Source organism: Mustela nigripes, chromosome 13, assembly GCF_022355385.1.
Source record: "Mustela nigripes isolate SB6536 chromosome 13, MUSNIG.SB6536, whole genome shotgun sequence".
Lineage (NCBI taxonomy): Eukaryota > Metazoa > Chordata > Mammalia > Carnivora > Mustelidae > Mustela > Mustela nigripes.
In genome coordinates this window covers 61,803,141-61,830,461 of record NC_081569.1, presented here as the reverse complement: position 1 = coordinate 61,830,461, position 27,321 = coordinate 61,803,141, and the positions used below count along the sequence as shown (strand labels likewise).

The 27,321-nt window shown below is 37.5% G+C and overlaps 2 protein-coding genes across 2 annotated transcripts in view; one reads left to right on the top strand and one right to left on the bottom strand.

Moving 5' to 3' along the window:
* TMEM62 (transmembrane protein 62) overlaps window positions 1-5,192 on the bottom strand; it is a 53,786-nt gene extending 48,594 nt beyond the window's left edge. The window contains exon 1 of the mRNA XM_059372648.1: window positions 5,094-5,192. The gene's annotated coding sequence lies outside the window, so the exon portion shown is untranslated. The remainder of the gene's footprint in view (window positions 1-5,093) is intronic.
* A 76-nt stretch (window positions 5,193-5,268) lies between these two features.
* The window catches only part of UBR1 (ubiquitin protein ligase E3 component n-recognin 1), a 141,649-nt gene continuing 119,596 nt past the window's right edge, over window positions 5,269-27,321 (top strand). The window contains exons 1-3 of the mRNA XM_059372639.1: window positions 5,269-5,450; window positions 19,172-19,428; window positions 21,611-21,689. Coding sequence (XP_059228622.1) covers window positions 5,370-5,450; window positions 19,172-19,428; window positions 21,611-21,689 — 417 coding nt within the window. The 5' untranslated portion in view covers window positions 5,269-5,369. The remainder of the gene's footprint in view (window positions 5,451-19,171; window positions 19,429-21,610; window positions 21,690-27,321) is intronic.

Below are 27,321 nucleotides of genomic sequence, written 5' to 3'. Positions count from 1 at the left end.
TTAAATTAGACCATGAAAAACTGTGACACAAGTCAGAATTATAGGTTATAAACAGTACTTTAATGGTTACATCAGATAGGATCCTAATAGCTTCTGGTAATAAAAACCATCTTTAACTATCTTGAGAAAAAAGCACATCTACTGAAAGGCTATCAGAGATTCAAAGATTCTGCAAGAAGCTAGGGACAGGCTTAGAAAAAAAAAAAAAAGCAGAAACCCAAGGAACTGCCATGGACCAAGAAGCAAGAAGCCAATGGTTTCTTAACAAGAATAGTCAGAATAGACATTGCTGCTTGAGGATACCAACCAGGCATGAATTCTAAGCACATGTTTGGGAACACTGTCTCCCTCCAACAAGACTTCCTACAATGGAAAGACCTCCTGCACCAAATGGAGAAAGTGCCAACAGATGAAGGACAATCAGGAAACAAAAACAATGTCCATCTTGAACACTAACAGGCATTGTCCTGCACAATGCCAGTCATTGAGGGCTTTAGATAGAGTGTCTCATTAATCTTTACAACCACTGTATGAGGAAAATAGTCTTATTACCACAACTATTTTATAGATGAGGAAACCAAGTCTCAGAGAGGTTAATTTGCTTAAGGTCACAGAACCAGCAAGTGGCAAAAAAAGAAATTCAAATCCAGAAAGTTCAGTCCTAAACACTAGGTATATAGCTACTAGCTCCTCCAGGAGGAAGGAAAGATTCAACCACATCTGGCTAGATCACATAAGATATTACCATGAAGGACTTTTGAGCTTTAGAAACTATCTATCTGTCCATTCAACCATCCATCCATTCAAATACCCATCCAGGTATTTGGTATTTTATCTATTTTAAAAAATAGGCAGTAAAATTTTTTTACATAGGTCACCAGGGTGGTTCAGTCAGTTAAGCATCTGCCTTCTGCTCAGATCATGATCTCAGGGTCCTGGGATGCAGCCCCATGTTGGGTTCCCTGCTCAGCAGGAAGTCTGCTTCTCCTTCTCCCTCTGCCCCTCCCCTTGCTTGTGCTCTTGGGCTATCTTTCTGTCTCTCAGATAAATAAATTAAAACAAACCTAAATAAATTTTTACACAAGCACTAAATATTTGTTAGAAAAATAATTAGAAAATACCAGTTAAGGAGAAAGTAGAAAATTAAAATTTCCAAATTTTTGCAATCCAAGGATAACCATATGTTGGTGACTAGTATTCTTCATTGAAGGTGCCTTTTTTTTTTTTTGTCTTACAAAAATAGACTCACACGCTTTTAGGAACTTGCTTTTTCCACCTAACAATATATAGTGAATATCTTCTCAAGTTAATAAAAATGCCTCTACAACAATAGCTTTTAAATTGTATGGTCTCAGGGCACCTGGGTGGCTCAGTGGGTTAAAACTTCTGCCTTTGGCTCGGGTCATGATCCCAGGGTCCTGGAATCAAGCTCTGCATAGGGCTCTCTGCTCAGCCGGGAGCCAGCTTCCCCACCTCTCTCTCTCTCTGCTTGCCTCTGCCTGCTTGTGACCTCTGTCAAATAAATACATAAAATCTTAAAAAAAATAAATTGTATGGTCTCAGGATGCTTTTATATGCTTAAATATTGGGGACCTTATAGATCTTCTGTTTATGTAGGTTTTATCTATTGATATTTACATTAGAAACTAAAACTGAGAAAAATTTTAAGTGATCTTTTAATTTGTTCAAAATAACAATTATCAACCCAATACATGCTAACAAAACATTTTTAATGAAAAGTAAGTTTTCCAAAAAACAAAATAAGAATTATTAAAAGGCATGGCAATGGGGGCACCTGGGTGGCTCAGTCATTGGGTGTCTGCCTTCAGCTCAGGTCATGATCCCAGCGTCCTAGGATCGAGCCCCACATTGGACTCCCTGCTTGGTGGGAAGCCTGCTTCTCCCTCTCTCACTTCCCCTCCTTGAATTTCCTCTCTCACTGTCTCTCTCTCTCTCTCAAATAAATAAATAAAATCTTTTTTAAAAAAAGTATGGCAATGTTTTACATTTTTTGAAATCTCTTTTTTAACAGAAGACAGCTGGGTTCTCAGAGCTACTTCTGTATTCAGTGTATTGTGATATGTTGTTTTGTTGAAATATATAAGAAAAATTGGCCTCACACAGATACATAGTTGGAAAGGAAGAATATTTTAATAGTGTTTTCATATAATTGTGGATATGCTTTGAAACTGCAGCAGAACTGGGAAAATAGTAAAAGCTTAAAGATCTATTCAATGTGGAATCTAAAAGCATATTAATTAAATTTTGTACTCCGTTAACATTAAATTATTTTGGTCTATTTAACAATGCGAAGAGATCTTTCACCCATACTTTATAGTATCTCCATTTGTCATACAGAAGATATCTGTTCAATGAGTTATACAGATCTTCCAAATGTCAATGTATTTCATAATACATTATTTAAAAAATCACACATTAATATGACCAATTTCCTTGGGACTTTGTCAAACTCACAGTGGCAGATATGTTCTCTACAGAATGTTCTCTTGAAAGCTCTAGTCGTAAAATGGACAACAAAAACTGTTTTCCTTGAAGAGAAAGACTTTCTTGTTCATATTTGAGAAAATACCTGTCAAATACCTAAGTCTGAATAACCCTGCATATCTATTATATTTTTATAAAGCTTTTAATAGTCAAATAAGTTCATTGTCTGTTCAAATTTTGCTAACACAAACTTGATATGATGAAATTTTTCATAAGTAATGTACACATATCTTTAAGAACAAGTAAATTAAATAGATGTAAGTAGTGTTAGGATTTTTTCGTTTGGTGCCTGTGGTTCTTGGTCACTTTGCTTTGAAGAATGAAGAGGTAGGCAGAGTGGTGGGCAGCAAAGCAAGGTCTATTGAGTGATAATGAAGCAAAGTTTGAGTGATAGTACAAAGTGCCCAAAGAGGGAGGGGACCTGAGAGAGTTGCCTGTTACTTATTCTTGTAAGTGAATGTGATATTCCACGTAAGAATGGCCGGTTTACCTAGCAACTCAAGTATTTCTCCTCAAGTCAACTATCATACTTTTATACACAGAAGAAAAGGTTTATGTGTGCTTCTCATTTCATCATACAGAATATTTAAAAGACTCTCAGGTTGAGATTTAATATGTTTTTACTGCTTCATCAAGGACATCAGGAAAAATGCTTTAAATTCTTTTTTTTCCCCTCTTAACTGCAAGAGCGTGGTGGTCAAGAAATGACTTCTAGATCGCTTTGATGATTTGTTGAATTTGATGCCCCTGCTTTTATTTTGTGCTAAGGGGCCAGCAGTTTCACCCACCATTTCTTCTGCAGTAGTTAGTACAAATACCACGTGGTCAAAAACAAAAAAAACACACTTAACTCCTTTGTTATTATTGTAAGGATTTTCACCTTACGAATTTCACCTAAATTTTGGGATCGCTCAGAGTCTGTGGACCACACTTTGAGAATCAATGTTCTACAACATTTTTAATGGCTGTAGAAAAATTACCTTATATGAGTGACCACAGTTTATTTAGCCAGTGTCCTTTATTGAGGATATTTGAGTATTTTTAATTTTTCTCCATTACCAGTAATGACGTAGTTTAAACTTCATTTGCATCCTGAATTAGATCTTTAGGATACAGCCTTAAAAATGGAATAAATGGGCCAACAAAAAGCAGTTAAGAAAAAACGGCTTCTGACTATTGTCTTCCTATAGGTTTACTAATGTACACATGTATTTTATATAACAATGAGTTTCCTTTCAGCTTACCAACATGGTGGTTATTTTTTTCTTAGGATTTTATTTGAGAGAGAGAGAGAGAGATCGTGCACTAGATGGGGGAGAGTCAGAGGGAGAAGCCAATTCCCTGCTGAGCAGGGAGAGGGTTGCAAGGCTCCATCCCAAGACCCCTGGATCAGGACCTGAGCCAAAGGCAGACTCTCCACCCACTGAGCCACTCAGGCGCCCCATGGTGGTTATTTTTAAGTAAAAACAAAAACTGACCAAATTTACAGCAAAAAAAAGGAACCTCATTTTAGTTTGCATTTATTTGCTTATTAGTTAGGTTTTTTCATGTTTATAAAAGTTAGTGAGTTGCAAATTTATGTATTTTGCCCATTTTTCTATTGATACAGTCTTCTTTGGGATTGGGTCTGTCACGAATGTTGCAGACATTTCTTCCCAATTTTTGTTTACTTTTTAACTTTGTATAGTTTATTTTTGTATATGTTTTAATTTTAATTAAATTATCTATCAGTCTTTTTATATTTTCTGCCTTTGGTGTCATGCTTTAGTTAAAAAGCCTCCTCCAAAAAACAAAAAATAAACAAAAAAGGCTCCTCCATCCCAATCTTATACAAATATTTACCTATTTTTTGGTAGTTAACTCTTCAGTTCATTAAGAATTATTTTGATACGTGTAATTTGAGGTAAAGATTAATCTCGTCCCAAAAGTTAACCTTTAATTCCTTCAAGAATGTTAGATTTATTGTTATTTTCCCTTTTGTTAAAAATACACTATTAAATTGGTTTGTAAACATTTTAAAATTTAAAACAATACAGATCAATCTAAAGTAGTTCTTGATCAACTTTTTCCTATCCTCAGAGTTATTATTAGTTTGCCCTTTTCCTTTTCCAGCTTTTTCCTTCACATTTCAAAGCACACAACTGCAAATAGACAGTTTGCGGCAACTTGGGTTCCTTCCCCTCATTTAACTCATCCTTATTTTTCCACGATGGTCTACCTTGTTCCTTCTGACACCACCGCATGGTGTTCCATAATGAGCATGACCATGTTACATTTTGTTTTCCCTCTACCGATGCAAGACTACAAGGTTTCAATTTTTAATATTCACCACCTCTCCTCAAAGCGTCCGGGGTCTGAGCTTTCCTGTGCGCATGCGCATGTGGCCAAGGGCTACATTCCTAAACATGGAATAGCTTTGAGTATTTTTTTTTTTTTTCCATTTTGTGGGTTCTAAGGAACCACTGCGGGTACGTAGGGCGACAAACGCCCCCAGAACAACACAACCCGGCCTGAACGAGACGCAGACTAGGTTCGCAGCCCCTGACAGTCTTCCTCCTTCCAAAATGGACGCTGAATTTATTTTTTACCTCGCAGATGCAACAGTTCACAGCAACGAAACCAGATGCACAACCATTCAGGCACCGGGGACTACAACTAAGAAATTAGGGGAAGAAAAACCTTCAGCCGTACCGGCCGTGACGCTTGCTTCCGGGAAGCGGACCGGAAGCCACTCCTCGATTCTGCGTCAAACCCGACTTCAGGGGCCGTCGTAAAAGTGTCGCCCCTCGTTTCTTGGACCGGCCACAGGTTTCCGCTCGTCTCCGGCCGGGGGTCTGGAACTGCGGGTGTCAGTTTCCCTCAAGATGGCGGACGAGGAGGCCGGGGGTGCGGAGAGGATGGAAGTCAGTACGGAGTTGCCGCAGACCCCTCAGCTCCTGGCATCTGTAAGTCCTTGTAGGCAAGTTCCTTTTGTCCCCCCCAGTCCCTCCCTACCGCGCTCTGGAGGATGTCGGGCTTCACCCCTTATGGCGGCTCTGGGGAGGGGGAGTCGTATGGATTGATCTGGAAAGAAGCCGTCGAATAAAAGTTAGTCATTACCCACATTCCTGCCGACTAAGTCTACGGAATATAATGATTTTGTCATTTATTAGTCGTGACGAGTTCAAGCTTGTCTCTATCCTTAAGTAGAAAGAACTGGTGATGTTATTAGATGGCCTGGTGTGGGGGCTAAGGCGGGATTAGAGGAAAAGCCATTTTCGCATAGACGCAGTGCCAGCCCCTCTTAATGACAGGAATCCAGGACGCTGCACCTAATGTTATATAGCTTAGCTGGCTGGGTGGGGCCTGATAATGGCAGGGAATACTGCCACTGTCAACTCGTCAAGATATGGGGTGTAGGAATTATAGTGTCTCATTCCGGTGTCTTGAGAACCCCAAGCCTCACCCCTCAGTGGAGAAACCCGTCATCTGTCGCTTCTTATTAAAGGTGAAGAAAAAACCTCCAGACGTTTTTAATCAATGCAGTACTATTAATTAATATAGCAGTCTATACTTTGCCCTTGTATTTTGAAAGAATGGGAAGGCAGAGACAGTGAGCAAATTTGAGTCTATAGTCTGGCCACAGGGAGAAAGCAGATGAGGAGTATAAGAGCTAGGGGGCAATATTGGGGAATGTTCTGGATGTCTCTGGGCATCTAGTGGGGAGATATGCAGGAAATACTCAAATACTGATCCGTGCATGGTATTAAGTCTTATCACTTTGTCTTTATTGCTGCATATAGAAAAGTGTGGGATATACACCTCTTTCTGAAGTATTTTGGTTTGTAGTTTTAATAAATGCATTTTTGGACTTTTTTTTTTTAAGATTTTATTTATTTATTTGACAGACAGAGATTACAAGTGGGCAGAGAGGCAGGCAGAGAGAGAGAGGAAGGGAAGCAGGCTCCGATCGGGCTCGATCCCAGGACCCTGGGATCATGACCTGAGCTGAAGGCAGAGGCTTTAAAACACTGAGCCACCCAGGCGCCCCTGGACTGTTTTAATCATTGTTCAGCATTGTTTTATGAGAGAATAAAGTGAGCTCCAGAATTAAGAATCCACCCCAGGGACTGGAGAGACTGGCTGGGAGATAGAAACCAGGTAGGGAGGGAGTTGGAATAAGGGTTTAGCCATAACTAGAGCAATTGCTTGCAACCATCTTCTATCTCATATAGCAGTTAAACCTCGCTTCACTGCCAGTATTGAAGTAGGAAAGCATCTGTTTGAAATGAGAAGGTAGGGAAAATTGAGAAGCACCTGAAACATCTGGTTTTAATGGTAGCTTGTGTGTTCTACATCTTAGAAGCAGTACAGAAATTGTGTGGATAGAAGTGTTACTGTAATTTTGTATTGCCAAAAATGACTAGTGCTTATTTAAAGCTTTGATATATTAATTCCTTCCAGGTGGTTAAGTAAAACCTCATCAGTCTAGACTCTGCTTATTTTTAATTGGACATAATGGTACAGATATCAAGGTAGAATTAGGTTGCAAACTCTTTACTTCAAGAAATACTAGATTTCAAAAAAAAAAGAAATACTAGATTTCTTGGGGCAAGGCTGTAGGTTTTACAAAGTAGTGGATGGATGCCAAGAGAAATAGCCTGAAGGAACTCGCAGTTTAGTGACAGAGATAAGACAAATGCTCAAAGAATTTAATACAAGATAAGGTGATACAAGTGGATGAAGACCTGTGACAGGCCTCATGATCACTTTTTTGGCAGATTGCTCTGTCTACTTGAGGATTCCAGATATGTTTTTATGTTCCTTTTCTTTTTAAAGCTGACAGTGTAGTGGCATACTGGCTTCCAGTTCACTACTTCTTTGCTGTTAAGTAAAACAAGCTCAGAGATTCTTTAACATTTGAATGATTTGTATTTTAAATCACCATTGGGAAGCAGGGAAAACAAAAATAATAAATATGGGACAGTTACAACATTTTAGAAATCTTAACCAACTCCATTAGAGCCTTACTCTTGGTTGTATTTTCCGTTATCCTTAAATCAAACTTTCTTCTTAAACCCCAGATTATTTCTCTGCAATACTGCTATCAAAAACATGAAGGCTGTCAAATTCCCAATATCACCTCACATGCAATTAAGGTGAAATAATAGGTCTGAATTACTGGACATTTATAAAAGTCATTGCTTAAGAATCATTAGGAGTAGGGGCTCCTGGGTGGCTCAGTGGGTTAAGCCGCTGCCTTCGGCTCAGGTCATGATCTCAGGGTTCTGGGATCGAGTCCTGCGTCGGGCTCTCTGCTTGGCGGGGAGCCTGCTTCCTCCTCTCTCTCTCTCTCTGACTGCCTCTATGCCTGCTTGTGATCTCTCTCTGTCAAATAGATTAAAAAAAAAAAAAAAAAGAATCATTAGGACTTGATTTTGTAGGTCTAGGCTGGGGAATTTTCACAAGCATGCCCTGCTGATTCCGAAGTCCTGGTCTGTGAGCCACACTTTGAGTAATACTTAGCTTAGACATTTGGAAATTCTCAATACCGAGTTGACAGTTGAGATTGTAGGAATGGTGAAGATCTTTGAGGAGAAAATTGTGTGTGTGTGTGTGTGTGTGTGTACACGCACACATGATCAGATACACAAAGTTCAGACACAGAGGGAGAGAGGGAATGAAGAGAGGGAGAAGGACTGGGGACAGGGATGATTGAATTTCAGGAATAGGAGATGGAGGAAGGACCAGAGAAGGACCTAGAAAGGTAACAGCCAGGCAAGTAGGTGAGAGTAGTATGATGCCATAGGGTCTAGTTTCTAGGAGAGGGTCGTTTATTGGGTCGAGAAGGTAAGGACTGAGAAACACTGGGAATTCAGAGAGTATGTGGGGTGGTCTGACAGAACTTTTGCCTTCTGTCTACTTTGACTGGGTTTTCTTTCCTTAGTCAGTCTCAGCACTAAGGTTTTTTCTTTATCCTGTCTATGCCCTCTGCCTATGTGATTTCATCCAGTTCTGTGGCTTTAAATACTGTTAGTATGCATTCCTTTATATCTCTAGGTCATCTCACTTCTGAACTTAACGATTCACAAATCCAACTACTTGCCTACTTGATATAGCCACTTGGATGTCTGATAAGTGTTTGAAACAGGGGGAGCAATTAGGGAGTTACTGCTATAACCTAAGCCTTAGCTAATGGTGGTTTGTACTAGAGAGACATCACTAGAGATAGAGAAAAGTGGATAGATTTGAGAGAGATTTTGCAGGTATGGTAGAAGCAAAAAGGTTTGCTAATGGATTAGGCATGAGGATAAAAGGGAAGAAGCGAATGACATCGGGATCCTCAGTTTTTGGTTTAATCATTCATGGCCATAGTTGTGTCATATTCTGAGAGAAAGAACCAGGTTTGGAGAGGGGAAAGAAGGGAGGCTGATCAAGAATTTTCTTATTCCTGTCTCATGACATTTCTGTAATAGCTCTTGAACACAAACAACTCTGTCTCCACTCCACCTCTCTAGTCCTAGCCACCATCTGTTGCCTAGGCAACTGGAGTGGCCTCTTAACTGGTCTCTTCGCTTCCATTTCTGCCCTCTTCCAGTTTATTTTCCACAGATCAACCAGAGTAATCTTTTTAAAACTAATTCAGATCATGTCAGCCTCCTGACTAAATCCTTCAGTGACTTCCCATTTTACTTAGAATAAAATCTAAATTCATTACAAGTCTTTCAAGATCCTGCATGATCTGGCTCCTGCATCTCCCCCCATTTCCTGTTATTTCTTGTCATTTACTGTTAGCCACGTTGGCCTGTTAGTTTCTAAAACAAGCACAAGATCTGTCTTGCTCTAGGGCCTGGGCCTTTGCTTGCTGTTCTTTTTCCCAAGAGTGTTTTTCCTCTGCTTTTTCTTGATGCTTACCCAGTCTAAAAGATGGGTTCTTCTTATCCTTTTGTGTGTACGCACCCTATTTATTTCCTTTATAGTACTTATTACAATCTGTAATTACTGTGTTGTCTTTATTATTTAAATATCTGTCTGTCTCACCAGAATGCAAGCTTTATGAAGCCAAGGATCATGTCTGACTTTCCATTGATATATCCCAGTATGTGTTTGAAATAGTAGATATTTATGTACTCTTAATGAATAACTGAGAATCAACATTAGGGATTTATTTTAACAAGATTGGTGGTGATTGGGGGAAGGAGTTGTGGAGGGAGGATGGGAAGAGAAATGAGGAGGCATACTAGGGTAGTAGCTAACATTGGGGTCTAGGCTGAAGGTGGGGTATAGGAAAAGCCAAAATAGGAATTCTGTGGAGAATTGGTGGGATCTGAGTTATTAAAAGTTATGGTGTTGACATAAATGGAAGAACTGAACATTATGGTCCGTAAGGGCTTTTGGAGTTTGAGAACATGAAGGCACATCAGATTTTGTGATGATAGAGCTGGTTAGAGGAGCCTCTGTGCATTCCTGGAGCACCCTTTTCATATTCCTGTTGTACACAGCATGTCTCAGGCTGTCCTGAGCATTACCTGTTTGCTGTCTGTCTTTCTAGACAATAAACTCCTTGAGCATGAGCTGTTCTTGTTCATACCTGTATCTCCAGTACCTAACACATTGTTTCAGAATTTTTATTGAATGCATGCATGAATGAGTGAATGAGAAGACAATAACCGAGGTGGAGTGGAGGTGAAGGTAATAGGAGTTGAGGAGGTTAAGAGAAAATGAGGCTGAAAGGTTTAAAGTTGAAAAGGGAATTAAAAAAAAATAACATTATCAAGTTAGATTTAAGTACAATAAAATTCTTCCATTTTAAGTGTTTTGGTTGATGAGTTTTGATGAATGTATACGCCTGTGTAACTATTACTAAATTGGAGTATAGAACATTTCCATTACTCCCAAAGGTATATTATCTCCAAATGGGATTTTGGTTTTTTTTTTAAGTTTAATATTAATAATAATCTTGCAATAATCATGAAAATCAAGGAAAAATTTGTCTACAATCTCATATGTGTACTGGATCTTTAAAATATAAAAATTTAGGGGCACCTGGGTGGCTCAGTGGGTTAAGCCTCTGCCTTCAGCCCAGGTCATGATCCCAGGGTCCTGGGATCGAGCCCTGCGTCAGGCTCTCTGCTCAGCAGGGAGCCTGTTTCCCTTCCTCTCTCTCTGCCTGCCTCTCTGCCTACTTGTGATCTGTCAAATAAATAAATAAAATCTTTAAAAAAATATATATATATATACATATATATATATATATATAAATATAAATATAAATTTATTTTGATAGTTGACCTTAAAATACTGAGATGGGGCACCTGGTTGGCTTAGTTGATGGAGCATGAGACTCTTGATCTCAGGGTTGTGAGTTTGAGCCTCATGATGGGTGTACAAATTACTTAAAAAAATGAAAATCTTTGAAAAGTGAGTAAAATACTAAGATACAAAAGAAGGAACATGAAGCTATATATTATTTTCAGTAGTGGTGCTATTTCTTAGAAATTGCAATCTATATCATTTTAGGCCAGAGCACAGCTTTCTATACCAAAGGCATACTTATAATGAGAAAACTAGGATGGAAAACCAAGGTCTCTTGAGTCCTGACTGAAGTGCTTTGTCACCAGATCATAGCAGAGCCTAGTGTGTGTGTTGTTTTTTCATCATTATCTCCTAATTTCTGTTGTGGACAGCTAAGGAAAATTCTGATTTTCAGTATCAGACTCTATAGCCTTAATTATGAAGTTGAGGTATAAAATTGCAGATTACAGTGATAGATTCAATCCCACTACCTTTAATAGTCTAGGGAAGAATAGTAATTTAGTGTGGATAAGCTGGTGCTGAAGATGGACTGCTTTTGTTTAATAACAGACATTGTCCTGCAAATAAAGAGGTTTTTGTCTTCAATACTGCATGTGGAGACTGTGGGTAGATATGTGTGTAAATCAGTGGTGCAGAATGAACCAATGCAGTGTCCTGACCATTCTCTCTTCATGTGTGCTGGCCTTGAGGGTTATCTCAGATTTCCCTTGCAATCATTTTACCCATTTCTCTACAGGTGCTAATTGTACACCGTGCTCTGTGAAAGTTTTCTTTAAGCTTTTAACTCATTGCCTCGGGTGACTTAAGGCAAAATATTAAAACTCTGTAGTCCCAGGTGATTTACTGTGAACTCCTTCATGTTCTTTTAAGGTATTCTGAGTTAACATGCCTTCTGTTGAAGAAACAATTGTTATTTGATGAGTTTGGTTTTTTAAAAGCATTTGGTACAGCTTTTTTTTTTTTTTTTGGTGTTAAGTTGTACCCTGTAATACGCTAAGTGCTTACAGAAATATGCTGTACTAAATAAATGTTACCGAATGACTCTAGGAGAGTTATTGTGTTTCCCTAAGTGCCTACTTGCTATCCGGGAGTAATATAGGACCCGTCCAGGATGGAGTCTGTTGTTAATCACTTGACTATAATAATTCTCCTTCTAATAGTTTACTTAATGCCATTCTTCAGAACAAAGTCTATTTGACCTGTTTGGAGGAGTGTGGCTTAACCACTTAACTGTGTCTTTATGGATTACTTTTAAAAATCCCTTTGAACTTTTGGTATTTATGGGTAAGCTAAAATGACTTGGGAACAGGAAGAAAAACCTGTTGATTTATCCATTTATTTTTATATGCACACATACGCTACCTTGTAGTCTAAGAAAGGATTTTAGTCCATATTCAAATATACTAAACACAGTAGAAATATGAGATGTTGGGGCGCCTGGGTGGCTCAGTGGGTAAAGCCGCTGCCTTCGGCTCAGGTCATGATCTCAGGGTTCTGGGATCAAGTCCCGCGTCGGGCTCTCTGCTTGGCGGGGAGCCTGCTTCCTCCTCTCTCTCTCTCTCTGCCTCTCTGCCTACTTGTGATCTTTCTCTGTCAAATAAATAAAATCTTTAAAAAAAAAAAAAAGAAAGAAAGATGAGATGTTTATTCCACAGTTTAGGAAAGCAGAATTCATTGTTCCAAAGATTTCAAGGAGAGCTTAGAAAATTGGAGCATGAACCTATGATCAGAGAAGAAAAAGGAAGAGAATGACTTGGGGACAGAATGCTTTCAGAAACTAAATTTTGACAGTATGCTTGTGTATTATCTTAAAAGAGAGGGGCCTTTTTCGTCACATGATTCTATATTTGACCCTAGCTTCTTTTATCAGTGCCGTGAAGGCATAGTATACTTACTTATCGTATTTACGAACAACACAAAGCTGGCAGGGATAAGAAATACATTATAGGACACATATACAAAATATCTCCTTAGTCTGAACATTGCCTCAGAACTAACAAAGTGAAATTCAATTGGGGTGAAAGTACAGCCTTATACCTCGGATTAGGTATTTGTGTATTGGACCAGGTTTGTCATATGTGATTGTCCTAAGGGTTTTACTTGTCCACAAACTCACTAAGTCATGATATGATATGGTTGCCAAAAAAAAGAATGTGACCTTTTTGAGTGGTTAAGTACCCTGGATAAGGAAGGTAAGAAATAGTCCCACTTCTCTATACAGAGGCACATTGTGCATGTTCCATAAAAGAGTAATCAACATAGAGAGTAGTCTAAATACCGTGGCATTAGGGATAACCGAATGTCATTTCTGGGGATAAACAGATTTCTTTAGTTTCTGTGTTCCAGTGTAGCTCCAGAATAGAGACTGATGGGAGACTTAATAGTTATCTTCATTTATTTGAAAGGTTGTTTGATGAAAGAGCAGAGTATATCATATGGATTATTTCAGGCAGTATAGGATAAAAATTACAGGAGAGTAGATTTTGGTTTAATTATGAGCTGTAAGAATGGACTTTGGCTGAAAGGAAGTGTTCAGATAGGCTTAGGTAACTAATTATCAGATATGTTATAGATAGTGTTCCTCACGGGGTAAGCAGTTGAGCTAGGAGTTTTGCTGTTATTGTTTGCTTGTTTTTATGAAACTTTATGAATCTGTCCAATAGTAATACAAGAAAACTTTGTGTAACCAAAAGATTTCTTGATGGATGGAGATACTCCAATTACACTCATCTAGTACTTGTTAGGAACAATCCTAGAGCCTCTAGATTTTGTTACTACTTTAAAACAGAAGAGCTGGGAAAAGAGTTTCAGGGAATCGGAAGCCTCCTGGATGTTAGCAGTTGTCTAAGGATGTGTAAGTTGTGGTTTGAACAAAAGGAACGTTTTAAAAGTACATTTCCTTTTTCAGAATGATGTTCCCAAACAGGGATCCAAGTCCCTAGGTCAGAGTTGAGAACATATCTTAATCTCCATGGGGATGAGAAAAATGTCTGAAATGTTTGGGAATTTAAATGTTGTGAGAACTTGTTTTTACAGAACAATTAAGAAAATCCTCTCTGGACTCTAAATTTGAAAAAAAAAAAAATTCCCCCCTCTGGACATTGAAATTAAAGATGCTTAATTTTATTCTTATCTGAAGTGGGTAAAAATACTAAAAACAACCAAATAAATAAATAAGAAAGTCAAATCTATTCCAGTCACCAATAATTCCTGAACATGTCACCAGTAAAATACATGCTGTGTAGTTTTTCTTATCTGGAAAAAAAGACAAATCTTAGTTGAAAAAGATTTTTCTTAGATGTAGCAGTCATTTAGGAAAAAGTCTTCATGAAAGAGTGAAATTATACTTTATCTCCTTTAAGAATTCTATAGTTTTAGAAGGTTTAATGTCAATCAATATTTGCTTTCTTCTCTCTAGCAAAAAATCTGTAACATTCAGCAAAGACTGAGAACATTTTTTTTTTCTTTTAAGGCTTTATTTATTTATTTATTTAGAAAGAGGGAATGTTGGGGGAGGGGGCAGAAGGAGAGGGAGAGACTCTCAAGCAGACTCCTCACTGAGCATGGAGCCTGATGTGGGGCTTAACTCCACAACCCTGAGATCATGACCTGAACTGAAATCAAGAGTCAGATGCTTAACCAGGTGCCCCAATACTTTATTAAGTATTTGTGGTGGGCCTGTGGTGATACAGGGATTTATTTAAAAGGCAGCATTCCTTACCTCAGGGAATTTATAGCCTGGGTGAAGAGGCTATGTGTATGCAGATGAAAATAACTAATGTAGGTACTGAATAAGTACCTCCTTCAGTAAGTGCTGTATTTGAGTTACAGGGGAGAGAAATTGTTTAGGCTGATCAGTATAGTAGTCAGAGAGGAGTGCCTTGAGTTTGATGGACCTTAAGGAATAGTGGGGATGGAAGGATGGAGAGCTAGTGGTAAGATCACTGAAGAGGGCCTTAAAGGCATCAACACCCAGACATTCTGGCCAAATCAACCAACAGTATGAAGATAACATTTCAAAGTATTATTTCACACGGTGATGCTTGGGTGGCTCAATTTGTTAAGCATCTGCCTTCAGTTTAGGCCATGATCTTGGGGTCCTGGGATTGAGTCCCACATCACGCTCCTTATTCAGTAGGGAGTCTGCTTCTACCTCTGCCTCCTGCTCCCCCTGCTTGTGTGCACGCTCTCTCTGACAAATTAAATAAATAAAATATTTTTAAAAATAAGAATAAAATATTAGTTCACACCAAGATATGTAATGACAGAGATAGAATTTAAGAATATTTAGTAGTAAACAGGAGTGTTAGGCAGTTGTTAGTGAATACACTTCATTTGGAGGAAGGAAATAAAAGGAAGGCAAAACTATGTTTCTTGTTTTGTTTTATGATTAAAATGAAATTGATTGGTCTTAAAGGTAAATTCAGATGTACTGTGTGCTTATATTTGGTTGAGTACAATGAGCACTGAACTCTAGGAGTTAGGATACCTAACTTCTGTTCCTGACTATATTAATTGGTTATTCAATCTTGGAAAAGACAGTTTATTTCTCTCTGTGACTCAGTTTTTTTCATCTATAAAATGAGAGACTTGAACTAGAAGATCCCTCAGGTTTCAGTGACTGTCAAATTTTTCATGTTCTTCAAAGTATTCTTCAAAAACTTCAACTGATTTTGTGCCTTCCATAATTAGATATTACAGAAAATTTTTTTGTTTGGTATATAGCGGTAAATAAACAGGCCTTTTTTCATTTAGTACTTTTTGGAGAAAAGAACCTTAGGTGTACAATAGAACATTAGATATTCTTTATTTTATAGTTACAGTTGCTAGATTTGTGGAGGAAACAAGTTGTTGGTCTGTGCATACATACCCTAGAAAAGTTTGGGAGTTAGAATACTGGAAGATATAATTGTTTTTTTTAAAAAAGTTTTAGTAAAATATTTTTACAATTAAAAAATTCCCCCCAAATATGGAAACTGTTACTAAGAATATTATTCATATTAGGTAAGCAAATGTACAGTTTCTGTGAAAATATGCTAAACTCTTATTACCAACTGCTGTTAACATTTTGGTGTATATTGTTCCTGATTTTTTCCCCTCATGTAAAATATTTAGCCAAAATGAGATTTTATATACGCTGCTTTGTAACCTGCTTTACCAAACTGTATACTATTAATGACTTTCTGTATTAGTAAATAATCATCTTCAGTATCAGTTCTTTTTTTCTTTTTATTTTGAACTCATTTTGGACTTACAGAAAACTTGCAACAATAGTAGTAACAGTTCTCTTATATCCTTCACACCTGCATTCCCTAATGTTAGCATCTTGCATAACCATAGTATAACTATCAGGGACAGAAAATTAGTATTGATAGTAATTAGTATTAGTGATTAGTATTGATAGTAACTAAACTATAGACCTTATTTGAATTATAATAGTTTTCCCACTGACATTAATTATTTTTCTGTTTCAGGATCCTATCTAGGATCTCACATTAAATTTAGTTATTTCTCCTTCGTTGCCTCCAGTCTGTAATAGGGTCCTACTTTCTCCATAATCTTCAAGTTTGTAACAGCATCTTGTTCTTGCCTTACTTTTCACGACCTTGACATTTTTGAAGAATATTGAACAATTATTTTGTAGAATGTTCCTCAGTTTGGATTGATGTTTTCTCATGATTATAATGAGGTTACGTATTTTGGGGAAAAATAACACAAAAGTGGTACCATAGCCTTCTCAGTGTATCATATTAAGGGATTCTTGGTATCATTATTCTTATTACTGGTGATATTTATGTTAATCACTTGGTTAAGTTGGTATCTGCAGAGTTTCTCTACTTTAAAGTTATTACCTTTTCCCCTTATAGTTAATAAATGTCTTTGAGGAGATATTCTGAGACTATTTGACATCACTTTTTTTTTAGGATTTTTTTTTATTTTTAAGTAACCTTGCACTCCACATGGAGCTCCAACTTAACAACCCCAGGATCAGGAATCACATGCTTAATCAATACAATCATTTTTTTTTTTTTTTAAGATTTTGGTTATTTATTTGACAAAGAGCTAGAGAGCAGGCAGAGCGAGAGGGAGAGACAGGCCTTCCGCTGAGCAGGGAGTCGGATTCGGAGCTCTATCCTAGGACCCTGGGATCATGACCCAAGCCAAAGGTGGATGCTTAACCAACTGAGCCACCCAGGCACCCCAATAAATAAAATCTTTAAAAATTTTTTTTCCTCTCTTCTACTTTGCAGTAAACCCCTGGGAACCACTGTGCAGTACTCTATCTTGATATAGTTGTGCCTTTTCCTGAATGTCCTATAAATGGAATCATAAAATATATAGCCTTTAAATTTTAAAATTACTTTTAGGATATAATTTTAGTGTGTACAAATACAAAATTATGTATAAATACCAGTTTTTACTAACTATGAGACACCCATGAAATACCATTAACACCAGAGAGCCAGCCCATTTCACATGAATAATACTAATTTAACTAGAAGGACGTTAAGTGCAACTAAATTGTCCGTGTTGAGTTGATAGTAGAGATCTCACGCACTCAACCTTCTGTTCATTTAAGCTTGCTCTTACTGAGTGCCATTGAAAATTGTTCAGGCTGGTCTGGTTGGATGGTTTAGGGTAATCATACCTCACATTTAAGCCCAAATGGCCAGTGAGTAATCCCCAAATGTCTTTTTTAACAGGGCATTTTTTGAAAGCTGTTTTGTTTGAAGCAAGTAAGAGTGGAATGGTGGTGTTACTGAAACCTGCATGTAGTGTCTATGAAACCCACATTTAATGGGAATCAGGAATTTGGCACAGAGATGAGCTCTGCTCAGTTTACACAGATGATGTCACTATGAACATGTACCCATTTGCTAAGAGGCAGTACGTAGCCTTTTGAGTTAGACTGTTTTTACAATAATAGATTTTGATGTTGCATGTATGTAACTTCTTATTTTTTTAAGAATTTATTTATTTATTTGACAGATCATCAGTAGGGCAGAGAGGCAGGTGGAGGGGGAGGGGAAGCAGACTCCCTGCTGAGCAGAGAGCCTGATGTGGGGCTCTGTCCCAGGACCCCGAGATCATGACCTGAGCTGAAGGCAGAGTCTTAATCCGCTGAGCTACCCAGGTGCCCCAGTAACTTCTTATTCTTATTGTTGAGCAGTATTCCATGGTTTGGCTGTAATAGTTTGTTTCTAATTCACCAGTTGAAGGACCATTGAGTCATTTCTGTATTTTGGCAACTGCTACTGTAACATTCATGTATACTTTCTTGTGTGAACTTAAGTTTTCATTTCTTAGGTAGATACTTTTTTTAGAATTTGATTGCTGCATCATACAGTAAGTATATGTTTAACTCTAAAGAAACTACCAAACTCTTTTGTAAGGTGACTATACCATTTTCAGTTCCTACCAGCATTTTTCTTTTCCAGTTTAATGTATCCTGTTGGTACTTGGTATTGTCAGTTTTTTTTTTTATAATTCTTTATTCTTTAATTTCTTTTCAGTGTACCAGAATTCATTTTTTATGCACCAGTATTGTCAGTTTTTTAATTTTTTATCTACACCTTAATATAATAGGGTATGGAGGGGTATCTCACTGTCATTTTAATTTGCATTTCTCTAATGACTTATGATGGTGAGCATGTTTTCATGTACAAATAAGCCATCTGAAATAGTTTCCTTTATTTATTTTTTAAGTTTTTTAAAATCTTTAAAAGGTTTTTAAGGGGGAATGAGAGAGGGGGAAGCAGGCTCTCTGCTCGCCCAGTATGGGCTTGATCCCAGGACCCTGTGATCATGACCTGAGCTGAAGGCAGAGGCTTAACCCACTGAGCCACCCAGGCGCCCCTGAAATAGTTTCTTTTAAAGAGCAGAAGGGTTTAGGTTTACCTTTTGGTGAGTCTAATTTATCCATTTTCTTTTATGTTTAGTGCTTTTGGCATTCTAAAAGCTCTTTTGCATTCATTCATTTTGATCTCTCAGTAAATGTTATGGTTCCTTAAAACAATTAAACTAAGAGTGTGAGAAATGCTTTGTCTCTACAGCACCTGACTGGTAATAGAATTGTCTTCACAGACAAGGAGTTGCCCATTCTAAGAGGGAAGGGTAATTCTCATCCATTATAGCTTTTCTTTCTTTTTCCAGTTGTATATGGTATGTGGGCAACCACTTACTTCCAAGGCTATTTTTTTTTTTTATTACCCAGTTTGCTTTTACCCACTTTGCTTTTGTATTGGTGAGGGATAAAATAATATATTGTTAATCACTTTCTCTGAAATTACAGAATTGTGCCAATATTTGTCCCCCAATATCTTCAAGGGGAAATTTATAACAGTCTAATTTTCATTTTCTTTTCTTTCAGTGGTGGGATCAGCAAGTTGATTTTTATACTACTTTCTTGCACTATTTGGCCCAATTGGTGCCAGAAATTTATTCTGCCGAAATGGACCCAGACTTGGAAAAGCAGGAGGAGAGTATACAAATGTCCATATTCACTCCACTGGAGTGGTACTTATTTGGAGAAGATCCAGATATTTGCTTAGAGAAATTGAAGCACAGTGGAGCTTTTCAGCTCTGTGGGAAGGTTTTCAAAAGTGGTGAGACAACATATTCTTGTAGGTAAGAATTAGAAATTTACAGGATTGGTTACAGTTTCTGTTTTGGTATTTTGTACTTATGATGTATTTTATTGCTTACTACTTTTTATAATATACTTAATCATACTTAATTTCCTTTTGTTATGCACTTATAAATCTGTTTCTGCTTGTATAGCTTGTTTTTGATTATATGACTTAGACAATTGTCTCACTTTTTGTTCTCTAAAAGTACTTAAAGTGATGAACTTTTGTGTTGCTTATAATATAGTCCACATACTCTTATTTGAAACCCTGGGGCTGGGTGTATTCCAGAGTTCTGAACACTTTCCCAGCAGTGTCAAGGCAGGATCCTATCATCAAACATAGCATTTCTGTAAGAAATCTATGAATATTCACAACAAGTAGTATAAATAAAGTCTGCAGTCTCATGTCATTTCAGGTCAGTTTTTGCTACCAAGTGAGATTTGGTGTCAAGGGACTGTGGGCCTGTAGGAACAGTTGTAATTCAGTTGAGTAGAAAAGGCTAGTAGTAGGGAAACTATAAGCAGCTTTAGGCTTTCTGTCCTTTCTAAGAGCAGGTGTCTTAAACATCAGGGTAGCACAGAGAACATTTTTACTCCCTACTCCTGCCTGACGTTTTCATCTTTTACATCTTAGCTGTACTCTAGTTTTAGTGGAGTGTTTTTCCCTCTTTACTAGAGGTAGTTCAGGTTAGGAGTGAATTTTTAGGCTTCATAAATTCAGAGAATTGTTTTTGGCTTCACTATAATTCTAGGTTTGACTGGTTTATTTAGTTAACAGTTGTTGAGTATCGCCCTCGACCCGCAAGGACGACAAGAAGCCCCAATTCGGATGCATCTTCTCTCTCTTTATTTCCGCAAGTCTACACACTTATATACGCTTACATGACCAATCAGCGAGCAGGGTACAGGAGGGAATGAATCAGGCTGTGCACCTAAACGAACAACTTCGCTAGCAACCAATGCTGTTTACTTCCTCTTTGGGCGTTCCGCTTAGTCTCACGAGGCAATCCTAACCTGGCAACTAGGCAGGCGCCATCTTTTAATGGCGGAGGCCGCCCTGGCCAGGGGCCTGCCTCTGACAGTTGAGCACACAGTATCTTTATCCTTTCTTTTCTCAGGAAAAAGTCAGCTTTTGTATCTTGTGTACTATTTTACTACATACATAGTAAGGTTTGTTTATCTTCTTATATATATTTTAGCTGAAGCCCAATCAGTCTCAGCTAAAGTGTGATAGATATTTATAGATCTCGCTTCTCTAAAAGTCTCATGGAGGCATTTTAAACAACTGGGGAAATGGTACTAGCATCTAGTGGATAGAGGACAGGGTTGCTCCTGAAGCATCCTGTAGTGCACGGTACAGTCTCCTCTATCCCCAGTAAGTAATTACCCAGTTCGGAATGTCAGTACTGCTGAGGTTGAGAAATTCTGCTCTAAATAGGTCAGTAGATCATATATATTTTCAAGAGTATAATTAGGAAATCTTTATTTCCTAATAACCTTTAAAATTATTTTTTAAACTTGCTAGTGACATTTCTTCAACTCTTCAAAATCAGATATTTAAAAAATTTCTTTTGCACTTTTCACCAGTTTACGTTGCTCTTAATGTTTTTCTGGAAATGTTAAATAAGATAGTGACTTCTTAGAGTTACTATTAAGGAAGAGATTAGAGAGATTGAATTTTTTTTTGTTCATTCTATAAATATTAATTGAATACCTGTTAGGTGCCCAGCACTGTTCTAGGTGCTTAGTACATAACAATATACAAAATAAAGAAACAATCCTGCCATTACGCTGCTTACATTCTAATAAATTTTGTCTTTATCCAAGCCTCATTTACCAGTGAACAGTCAGTGTTTGTAAAAAAATATATGTTTATAAAGGCAGGAGGGTAAGACGATGACAGTTCATGGAAAAAACAGCTAGTCATTTGTCATAAAACTAATTTTGATTTGCAACTTAACAGTCTGAAATCAGGTAAAAGCTCAAAATATTGAGGATGACTTAAGAAGCAAAACCAATTGTAAGTATTCAAATATGGCTAAAATTATTTGGAATTTAGTGTTTGAAACATTTTCATATTCAGCTTGTGCACCACACAGGAAACTCATTCACATTGTATTAACACCTTAAACATCATTGGTGTCCTCTAAATTTTGGAATCTAATTTTTAATTTTTTTCAGGGACTGTGCAATTGACCCAACATGTGTACTCTGTATGGACTGCTTCCAGAATAGTGTTCATAAAAATCATCGTTATAAGGTATGAAAATAGATCCATAATATCTCTAGATTAGCAGGAACCTGGTGGCCATCTAGTCTGAATTCCTACCAGTACTTGAAATCCTGCTGTAATAGCTCTGATATGTGAACCTTTAGTTCTGGTTAAATATCATTTGATAGGAGATCTACTACCTCAAGAGGCAGCCCTTTGTATAATTTTTTTGTGAGATATATCATGTTTATACAAGATATTGTATAAAGCATATGAACACTTAGAGAATAACTATGATGCAAACATCTGTATAACCACTACTTAGGTCAAGAATAGGCATTGTCAGCTCTCAGAGGCGTCCTTTTTATCCCTTCTACATCAGTCTTTCTCTCTCCCATTGTGATAACCTTTCTCCAGTGTTGTGTGATAATGGTTTCCTTGATTTCTCTCTTAGTTTATCACCCAAATCACATTGAATAGTTTTATCTATTTTTGAGCTTTGTATAGACAGAGTCATGCTATATCTTTTTCTTGTTGAGTATTATGTCTAATAACTATAGTTTGTCCAGTGACCTTCAAGTATTCAATAATCCATGTTGTCTCTATTCATTGTACCATATATGTGGATTGTTTCTAGTTTGGGACTGTTATGAACAGTTGTGCTGTGAACATTCTTATTTGTGTATTTTGGTACACATAACCAGTAGTTTACCTAAAGTACAGATCTGGAATAGAATTCTGGGTTCTAGGGTATGTGAATCATTAGTTATAATAAATAATGTCACATTGTTTTCCTAAGTGTGTATACTAATTTATAGTCTGTCCAGCACTGTGTGAAAGTTCCCATTGCTGCATATTCTTGGAAGAGTTGGTCTTGTCAGTCATTTTAATTTTAGCCAGTATGGTGGGTCTATAATAGTATCACATTGTGGTCTTAATTTTCCTAATTACTAATGAGGTTGAGGGGTTTTTTCCTTACTTGTTACATTTTTAGACAACTTTGTTATTTTGAGCTGAAATGTGTTTCTCACATATTTGTATTGGTCTATACTTTGTATACTCTGGGCTTAGACAGATGTTGATTTTATTGATGGTTCTCCTTAACATCCTGTTAAATATGCTAAGGTCCTGTATAAATGTATATAACATCTTAAAGGTATATATGTGTCTTCTATAGAGTTGAAAGCACTATTCATGTTATGAGACTGGCCTCAACATTACTACTTCTATTTCAGGAGGTGATGGGCTATTGATAAAGATTATAAGTATTATTAGAATAAATAGATAGAGGAACCTATGATATAGTGTGGTTAAAATGTTTTCCCAAGATTGCAAAGCTAATTGCTGATGAGATTTATAAAGTTAAGCATTTGTTAACTTTATTCCATATTTCCATATTTTCTTATCACCTCCGTTAATTATAGTATTGCTTATGCTGGAAAGCCAAAGAAAGAATGCCGGAAGTAGAGACATGAGAAAGTTGTTAATTTCTTCTCATTTTTATTGTGGGAGCCTAATGATCTCCCAGAGATGCTAAAAGTCTTAAGACCAAAGTTTTCCAGTTCCTCAGACTTAAAGACTTCTAAGCTTATGCTTTCTAAACTTTGGGATCTTGGGGGTCAGTACAGTTTGCAAAAGCTTTGAATGAGACATAGGGTTTTCAATTTTTCTTTGGCTAATTAAGTTGAGTTTTAATTTTAAAAAGGACACATGGACAGCAACCAATATACCTGCCATTTCCTATAATTTTATAAAGGAAAAAGACATTTTAATTCCAGGAAAGTAGGATAATCCCAGAATAAAGACCAGTCCTTTAAGTTGTATCCATGTAGCTCTGTGAAAGAGCTCACTACATTTCTTCCTTTTCTGGTTTTTCTGTAGAATAGTAAAAACTTGGTTGTTAAATTTTGGGAACCTTTTCACCAGGCTATCTTCAAGTTTTTAAAGCTTACCAGTTTACATCATCACCACAAAGCACTCTTTTAAATGGAGCATACCTAGGTTTGCCATCTTGAGGTTTTGCAGAGCTCATCTTACAGAAGAAGGTGCTTACATTGACTTACTCAGGAACCTTTGAGTCATCCGAAGGATGGGGTGTTTTATGCCTAATAAAAGATGATGTCTAAAAGCTTTAAAAAATATTACCCATCGGGGTGCCTGGGTGGCTCAGTGGGTTAAAGCCTCTGCCTTCGGTCAAGATCCCAGGGTCCTGGGATTGAGCCCCACATCAGGCTCTCTGCTCAGCAGAGGGCCTGCTTCCTCCTCTTTCTCTGCCTACTTGTGATCTCTGTCAAATAAATAAATAAAAACTTTTAAAAAAAATATTACCCATCAAATGTGAGTATGAAGGGAACAGAACACTTTTTTTTTTTTTAAAGATTTTATTTATTTATTTGACAGGCAGAGATTACAAGTAGGCAGAGAGGCAGGCAGAGAAAGAGAGGAAGAAGCAGGCTCCCCACTGAGCAGAGAGCCCGATGTGGGGCTCGATCCCAGGACCCTGGGATCATGACCTAAGACGAAGGCAGAGGCTTTAACCCACTGAGCCACCCAGGTGCCCCCGAACACTTTTGATGAGAGAATAAATTGATAGACTCTCTCTGACATACCTGTATATGTGGTGAAATTTCTAAAGAAAAGCAAGTGAATGACTAATAAGCATACTACAGGTGAGTGGTAACTTCTAGGGCAGGTAAGAGAATGGGATTCTGGAGGATTGCACAGGCAGTTTCAGCAGTATTAATATTCTCTTGGGTTGGGTGCTGGGTTCATGGGTGTTCATTTCATTGCTTCACTTTATAACTTACCTGTAACTTACCTTACTGTGTATATCTTTTGTGTAATAAAACACTTCATAGAAGAAAACAGCCATTTTATAAAAAAAAGAAAAAGGTTGGAAGAAATAAGAAGGGGTATCTGTTGCTCCAGAGAACACAAAGAAGAGTAATAACAGGGGACAGACCAAAGATTGGATACTGTGAAGAAGACAGAACCAAGAAAAACTTTTAGTGGCAGGGTAGTCCAAACAACTTGAGAACAAGAAAATAACAAAGTTGAAATTTTGAACTGTTTATTCTGCTGTGTGAATGTGACTCTTCATGATCTCTAGGTTCTCCATAGTTTATCCCTTAACGTACAATGTGACTATAGTTGATAACACTGTACTGTGTAGTTGAAATCTGTTAAAAGAGTACAACTTAAATGCTTGTACACACATTAAAAAAAGTAAATATAAAAAAAGAATATACTGCCGTACTATTTTTTTAAATAACCTGAAGCTAACCTGTGCATTTTCTCTTCAAAGACCCACTGTTAAAGATTATTTTTGAATAGTAGATGTTTCCTTTATTGAAAGCAAGGAAAATGAGTTACAACCAACAATATTATAGGCATGCCTGATTTTATAGTGCTTTACTTAATTGTGTTTTGCAGATACCATGCTTTTTATACTTGAAAGTTTGTGGCAATCCTGTGTCAAGTCTGTTGGTACTATTTTTCCAACAGCATTTGTTCAGTCCATGTCTCTGTGTTACATTTTGGTAATCTTGTGATATTTCAGACTTTTTCATTATTATTACATTTGTTATGGTGATCAGTGACTGACCTTTGCTATTACTATTATAATTGTTTGGGGCTGTCATGAATCGTACCCATATAAGACAGCAAACTTAGTTTATAAAGGTTGTATGTGTTTTGACTGCTCTACTGACTGCCTATTCCCCTCTCTCTCACTCTCCTCAGGCCTCCCTATTCCCTGAGACCCAAATGTATTGAAATTATGCCATTTAATAACCCTGCAGTAGCCTCTAAGGTTCAAGTGAAAGGAAGAGTCACATATCTTTTACTTTTAATCAAAAGCTAGAGATGGTTAAGCTTAGTGGGGAAGGCATGGTGAAAGCTGAGTTGGGCTGAAAGCTAGATCTTTTATGCCAGTTAGCTAAGTTCTTAAATTAAAAGTGCTACTGCAGTGAACACATGAATGATTAGAAAGCAAAACAGCCTTATTGCTGATAGGAAAAAGACTGAGGGATCTGGATAGAAGGTCAGATCAACCACAACAGTCCCTTAAGCCAGCCTAATCCAGAGCAAGACTGTAATGCTCTTCAATTCTGTAAAGGCTGAGAGAAGTGAAAAAGCTACTGAAGAAAAGTCGGAACCTAGCAGAGGTTGGTTTAGGGGAAAAAGCCATCTCCGTAACATAAATTACGAGGTGAAGAGCTAAGTACTGATGTAGAAGCTGCAAGTTCTCCAGGAGATCTCGGGGAGATCATTAATGAAGGTGGCTCCACTCAACAACAAATCTTCAGTGTAGACAAAACATCTTTGTATTGGAAGAAGATGCCATCTAGGACTTCAATAGCCAGAGAGAAGTCATTGCCTGGCTTCAAAAATTCGAAAGATATGCTGACTTTTTTGTTACGAGCTAATGCAGCTGATGTCTTGAAGTTGAAGCCAGTGCTCATTTACATTTCTGAAAATCCTAGGGCCCTTAAGAATTACACGAAAACTAGTTTGCCTGTGCTCTGTAAATGGAACAGCAAAGCCTGGATGAAAACATTTCTGTTTACAACATGGTTACTGAATATTTTAAGCTCACTGTTGAGACCTACTGCTCAGATAAAAGATTCTTTTCAAGAGGTGCCTGGGTGGCTCAGTTGGTTAAGCGACTGCCTTCAGCTCAGGTCATGATCCTGGAGTCCTGGGATCAAGTCCCTCATCGGGCTCCCTGCTTGGCAGGGAGTCTGCTTCTCCCTCTGACCCTCCCCCTTCTCATACTCTCTCTCTCTCAAATAAATAAAATCTTTTTTTAAAAACAGATTCTTTTCAAAATATGACTGTTTACTGACAGTGCATCTTGTCACCCAAGAGCTCTGATGGAGATATAAAATAAGATTAATGTTGTTTTGATGCTAACACAGCATCCATTTTGCATCCCGTGGATCAAAGAGTGATTTCAACTTTCAAATCTTATTTAAGAAACACATATCAGAGGCACCCGGGTGACTCAGTGGGTGAAAGCCTCTGCCTTCAGCTCAGGTCATGATCCCAGGGTCCTGGGATCGAGCCCCACATCGGGCTCCCTGCACGCCTGTCTCTCTGCTTACTTGTGGATTCTGTCTGTCAAATAAACAAATAAAATCTTTTTTTTTTTTTTAAGAAACATACCAAAAAAAAAAAAAAGAAAAGAAAAGAAACATACCATAACACTACAGCTGCTATAGATAAGTGATTCCTCTGATGGGTCTGGGCAAAGTAAATTGAAAAGTTTATAAAGAGGATTCATCATTTTAGATTAAGAACATTCATGATTCATGTGAAGAAGGAGAAAACATGAACAGGAATTTGGAGGAAGTTGATTCCAACCCTCAAGGATGACTTTGAGGGGTTCAGGACTTGATTAGGGGAAAACAGCTGCAGATGTGATAGGAATAGCAAGAGAACTAAAATGAGAAGTGGAGCCTGGAGATGTGACTGAATTTCTGCAAGCTCATGATAAAACTGTAATGGATGACGAGTTGCTTTTGATGGCTGAGCAGCAAAAGTGGTTTCTTGAGACAGAATCTACTCCTGGTGAAGACTTTTGAAATGACAACAAAAGATTTAGAATATTCCATAAACATAGTTGATAAATGAGTGGCAGGGTTGGAGAGGATTGACTTCAATTTTGAAAGAAGTTCTA